The 6566-nt window shown below is 35.3% G+C and overlaps 1 protein-coding gene across 1 annotated transcript; it reads left to right on the top strand.

Annotated features, from left to right (window-relative positions):
• The first annotated feature begins 1038 nt into the window (after positions 1-1038).
• LOC145784627 (uncharacterized) lies at positions 1039-6516 on the top strand. The gene has a single exon (XM_082596494.1). The coding sequence runs from the start codon at positions 1087-1089 to the stop codon at positions 2116-2118; it is 1032 nt and encodes a 343-aa protein (XP_082452620.1). The 5' UTR covers positions 1039-1086; the 3' UTR covers positions 2119-6516.
• Positions 6517-6566: the final 50 nt, after the last annotated feature.

Here is a 6566-nt window from a genome sequence, read left to right as displayed (position 1 = left end):
GTTGATCTTGAGTGGTTAGCGCGTTGGGTTCGCAGTCGAGAGCCTGCATGTTCGATTCCAGCCACCCGCACTTGCTGTTGTTTCTCTGGGCAAGAAACTTTACGATAATTGCCTCTACCCAGTGATCCAATTCGAGTAATGGGTAGTACCAAATTTAAGTCATAAGTAGAGTAGACAACCGGAAACAGACATTGCAGTCGGCTGCAGCGTGGGTCAGGTGTACGTCGGAAGGCGTACACCGATGCATAGCGCTCAAGTCCGCTTTCCCGCAATGCAGGATAAAAATAATAAAAAAAAAAAAAAAGTTTCTTTGTTCCAGAAGTGGCGCGCTAACCAATTGAGTTGAGTCATGGCCACCTGGAGATCCGGCCTGATTTGTCACATTTTGCAGATTTTGATTACAGCTACTGCTAGTGTTTGACTGACATTTTCTGAGATGCTTTTACTTTTTGCGGTTTCCTAATGACATAAAACTTTTTTGTTGCCTTGGGGAAGCAGTAGCAAATGAGAAAAAGTAAGTTGAAAAACGCAAAATCAGACTGTTATTGAAAATTAACAGTCTGACTAAAATCTTCGAAACAAATTTTCTTTGTTTTTCAACATGTAAGGATGTTAAAAACTATTGTGTCATCTGGGGAAAAGAATATAGAAAGCATAAAAATCTAATTTTTACAAAAATTTATTTAAACGTTCGCCCAAAGTTAGAAAAACCTGAAAATGTCTGTAAAATGTGACAAATCAGGCCGTATCTTTAGGTGGCCATGGTTGAGTGAATGCATGGTTGCCCATCTGTCTGAAAGATGTGAAGATCTGGAAAAACGCTTATAATTTGGCACTGATAATCAAGCGCTCAGGAAGAATTTTGTATAATAACCTATCTTTTTGCTTGGGCTCCATTTTAGAACCACCAAAAAATTGGGCTACTTTTTGCATGAGCTTGGGTTCTTTTTCAAATAAACCTCTGGCAACCCTAACCGCTGGTTTACTTCTCTACCAGCGATCTGTCTGAGATCTCATATTTGATTCTGATCATTTTTGGATCATCAAAAGTTGTTTTGATGCAAGCACAGATGTGACCTTGTCGACATGGTTGTAGTTGGAAGTGGTTTTAAGAAATTGAATGACCTTACAAATATTATGGACAAGAAAGAAACTGAAGAAAAATCTTCTACAGCTCAAAACACAACTTTGTATAACTTTGGCTATGCTGCAAAAGAAGTTATAGAAAAGTTTCAATATTTTTGTTGTGGTTATTCTACTTTAGGAGAGTCCATTTATGCTTTGTTAAAGAGAGACAAACTGCTAAAGGTGAAATATAGATTCAAATCTTCTCCTGTTACTTATCAAATGCTTGCAAAGCCAACATCTAATGATCGTCCAAGTAGTGTAAGAGCAGCAATGTTGGCCATGCATAAATATACAAAAGATGGCAGATATAAATCAGTTGCTGATGCAATAGAGGAACTGTTGCTTGGACCTACTGAAGAAAAAATCTTTCAGTCATCTAATGAACAAACAATAGCAAACCATGAAACGGAAGATTTTCAATATACAGAACTTTCATTGGCAGAACAGGAAGCTCTCAGTAAAATTGCAGATGCATTGGTTATTCGACTACAAGGCATGGGAGAAGTTGAAGATAAGAAAAAGCAACCACATAAAGCACCAACTAATAAACGAACATTTGGTAGTCCCAGTAAACCGAAACAAGCAAAGAAAACCAGTGTTTCTCCAAAGGCATCATCGATTAAAGTCGCTTTACCAAGATCCACGGATCCTAATTACGGTTATACTCCTGCCAAAAAAAAAATTTGCACCGAACGTGAAAAATCTAGAAGCAGTTCACCAAAAGAGCTTACACTATTGCAAAACTCTGTTATAGAATACAACATTGAACCTGTTGATATTGAAATGGTCACTCCTTTATCAAGACTAAAGCCAGATTACAAAGACCCTTGCAAAACACAAACTATAGTGAAACATACAGTTTTGTTAAGCTATGATAAATGTGAAAAAAGTATGTTCATGTTAAACATGCTAAATTTAGTTCCACCCGTAGCTTTACATATCACTTCGAAAACAACAAGTCTGGTTGTAAATCTGGATAGTGATGACTGAACTATATCTTTGCTCAGATTGCATAAAGCAACGGCCGGATTTGTGTTTTTTCAATCATAGATTTCAAAATTTTGAGATGTGAATCTATTTAGCTGCCTATTCTCTAAAAGAACATTTTTGAACAAGATTGATATAAATTTTCCATTCAAATGTATTTAACACACAAGAAGATTTGTTGTTACTGTGTTATTTTTTTTTGTCTTTAAAAGGTGAATTTTGGAGAAAGCATATTTGGTGTCACCAGGCTGTAATTGAATCTATTGGAAGTAAGATTGTTGTAAGAATGCTTTTACAACTTTTCAATTGATGGAATGTAATACAGCAGACTACACTTAATATCTGAACTTAAACAAACATGGTTCAAAGACCTTCGATAGGCCTTTTGATCTATAAGTAAACTTAATCCTCTAATTTTTTTGTTTTGAGGCATGAATCTCAAATAAACTAAGTTGAATTGTCTATGAGAAATCCACTCATTTTGATATTGATTTTAAAATTTGCCATTCATTAAATTCAAAACAACCTAGAAAAAAATATACATTTACTAGCCTTTGAATCAATTATATCACTGCATATGATCTCCTTGTAAAGTGTCATACATCTACAAATTAAATGTTTTTTTGTGTTAGTTTATCACTATGTTCAACACATACTGGAACTTGTGCATCATCTAGTTAACAACATCATTGGGTTTTTTTCTTCGTGAAATGAGTAAATGTTACCTCGTACATAAAATTTGAAAATAGTTTGTAGTTGTCATTTTCTGTATTAAAATTGGATGTCAATTTTGTGCTTGGAGTGCTGAATATATTGAAATTTTTTCTTTTTAGAACTCCAGAAGTTGCTGAACACTTTTGTAAGAATGTGAATTGTTTTTGATGATTTCATTGGAATTGTCTTGAAAAAAGAGATAAAGGAAACACATCACAATTTCTGAACTGCTGGGTCAAGTGTCATTATTTGAAAATTAACTTGTGATGAACAGTTTCAGAATGCAATTTAGAAAGAGAACATGTTAATTATGCTTGAGTTATTTGCATACTAACACTGACCAAAATCATACTTTAACATATATACTGTAAGTAATATTTCATCAACTAAATCTAGGCGTAGCAACTCAACTCAAGTTGACTTGCAAGTCCAAGTAGAGTCTTCAATTGTTTTATACCTGCTTTAATAAGCAAATGAAATTAGCTAACTGGATATGTAGTATGCATGAGACATGGCATCAGTTTGAACAATACATAATGGTTGTGTGAAACCAGCAGTTATGAAAAAAAAAATATGCAATGTATCACCTGAAGCAATTTATGTTAATACTAGTGCATCACAAGTTTTCAATATTCTGTGTCCGGGTCATTCCACATCAAATCACCCAAAAAAAATGACATTTTTAACACCACCATCTCCAATTTTCCTCAAATTTGGTTTGTGTGTGAGTTCTGGGTAAAAAAGCATGAATTTCAAGTTTTATCAAAATCCGGCCAGTGGTTTTGGAGATATGGGCCTGTGAAATTTCGTATTTTGGGGGAAAATTGGGGTACCCGGCTTATTTCAAAATGCCATTTCTCAGCAACCACTGGGTGTATTTTAATGAAATTGGTGTCATTTTGCAGGAAATTGGTCAAGGATTTCATTTCTGTGGTTAATTTTCAAAAATAAGCATGTTTGGGGGTAATGACCTTTTGACCTTTGCTTTGACCTTGATTTTGACCCTGTGGATCACGTGATACAAAAAACTTGTCTACATGAAAAATATTCCTTGGCACCATCTCTATAACATATGAAAAAATGGGAGAGGTAATATTTCTATTTTAGCCATAGTTTTTACTCAAAGTTTGCATGTCTCATGATTTTTCAATAAATTTTCTTAAAATCACCTTCAAAAATAGTATATATGGTATGTACAAATGGAACGATATGCACATTGCATCATCAGAAAGAATGGGTCCAAAATGATGATGAGGGGTGTTTGTTTTTTTGTAAAATAAGCTTATAACATTGGCAAATGGGGGAGGGGGTAAAATATCTCAAATTCTGATGATGTAATACATAAACGCTCCCAATTAATACTGCATAAAAATGAGTTAAATGACACAGTTCAGTCAAGACACAACAGACAAAACGTTAGGTTCTGAAAGTTTTCCATAGACAGCAATCACTGAGCTGACCAGTTTTTACACAACCTGTGAAGTTTAATTGTATCGTTTTTGGAAATAATGTAACGACATCTGCCAGATGCAATCACGGAAGGAGTTTCGATGATACAAACAATGTTATTAATATCGATCCAGCATTTATCAGCAGAGGTAGGCCAGTAGAAGATTCTGGCTGGACCATGAGGATGCATAAAGTTTACATGATAGTCTCCAAACTCATCAGAAATGTCTTTCACCAAACCTATCCACGGTTCATAATCATTTATACAGCAGTCAGCACACATATGTCTGTTTTGCGATGTTGATAGGTTCATTCAATGCTTCAAGTGCAAGGTCTTCATCTCACTGACACTATTTCAGGCAGATTTTTTTGAGCACTGAGTTTGTACGCGAATAACTTTGTTTCAGAAATCGGAACAAATCTATGGAATTTTAGTGTTCCTTTTATTGTCTTTGCCAACGAGAATCTTTTTTTCAATTTTTCTTTGTAAGCTTCAAAATCCGGTCAGGCTTGACATTGAAAAATTGAATTCCTTGTATGTTGGGCCCTACTAGACCTACTACTTAAGCGATTAGTTTTTGTCAATTATTGCCATTGTTACATTCATGCAACGTCAAACAACCTTGATTCGCCGTTAAAGGAGCAAAAGTGTCCAGCCGCGCCGTTTGTCTCCACTCTGCTACTGGTAGCCCAGTGCTATAAATCAAGTAAATTGCGCAAACCTGTGAGGAATTTCATTTGCGGCAAAAGTCTGACCGCAATTTCCACTGCTTTTACATCGTTTTAACATCGCCAGATGTTAAATCGGTGTAAAAACTGTAGCATTGTTCTTCAAAGGAGTAATTTTCTCCCAAACGACGTTATCAATTAACTCTGCTGCCAAAATGCTCTAAATTTGTCGTCTCAATCATCACAGTTGCGTTTGTTACGTCACTGATATTAAACTCGCAAGTTTCGTCCCGCAACCCGCACATACCAATCACAAAAAATATGCGGAACTGAATTACCAGGACCAGACGTTGTTGCGTACCAATTATATTTATTACTTGTTTCCAAATCGTGTTAGAGGAGACATAGACTTAAATGTAAAACTAGGCTAGCCCAACAACCTAGCAAAATCGCCCTTTTGTAAAACGCACAAAATAACCTTAATGACGTGACAGTATGTGTTCGCCCGCCCAGCTATTTTGAAAACTCGGCGCCTATGGATAACGATATACCTTATCAGACTGACCACGCTATAACAGTATGGCGAAATCAATTTCTCATATTAAAAATGAAGCTGGTGCACTGTTGTTGCAAGAGCAGCAAGAATTATTCTACAATATAAGGTTTAAGCTAACCGGATTTTATGAAAATTTCACAGATATCGTCCTCTTTGAATGAAAACTATGGCTAAACTAAAAATATTACCTCTCCCATTTTTTCATATGTTATAGAGATGGTATCAAGGAATATTTTTCATGTGAACAAGTTTTTTGTATCACGTGATCCACAGGGTCAAAATCAAGGTCAAAGCAAAGGTCAAAAGGTCATTACCCCTAAACATGCTTATTTTTGAAAATTAACCACAGAAATGAAATCCTTGACCAATTTCCTGCAAAATGACACCAATTTCATTAAAATACACCCAGTGGTTGCTGAGAAATGGCATTTTGAAATAAGCCGGGTACCCTAATTTTCCCCCAAAATACGAAATTTCACAGGCCCATATCTCCAAAACCACTGGCCGGATTTTAATAAAATTTAAAATTTATGCGTTTTTGCCCAAAACCTAACCACAAACCAAATTTGAGGAAAATCGGTGATGGTGGTGTTAACAGCACTGGGTGAATTGAGCTGGAATGACCCGTCTGTCCAACTAAACAATGTATATGTTCGCTAGCGTTTGTTTTTTGATTTGTATTTGGTGCTGGCAGTCAAAGCAGACAAGTTCTTGACAGTAATTGTTGTAACCAAGCCATTTTCTACCTGTATTTCGTTTTCGATGTAAAAGTGAACTTAAAAATGCTTAGTTGATATCGTAGGTTATACCGTTAAATATGTGATAGAATTATGTTCCTAACTTTAATTTAAACAAAATAATAACCTAACTGTGAACCTGGTTTGGTAGAATTAATATAGTGCTGTATCTTTTGAAAAAGTTTTGATTATTTTTTGCTGGTAACTTTAGTTTTTGTGTTTGGTTTAACATAATTATAGCCTATCTTGTTAACTCCTTCTTGTGTTGGTTTTTAGCTGTATTTTGTGTGCAATTTTGTAGGCTATATGCTGAAGTTAAGCAATGA

This window comes from Aplidium turbinatum, chromosome 15 (genome assembly GCF_918807975.1).
Source record: "Aplidium turbinatum chromosome 15, kaAplTurb1.1, whole genome shotgun sequence".
NCBI classification, from domain to species: Eukaryota; Metazoa; Chordata; class Ascidiacea; order Aplousobranchia; family Polyclinidae; genus Aplidium; species Aplidium turbinatum.
The sequence above is the reverse complement of the archived record's forward strand: the minus strand, read 5'-3'. Positions and strand labels throughout refer to the sequence as shown.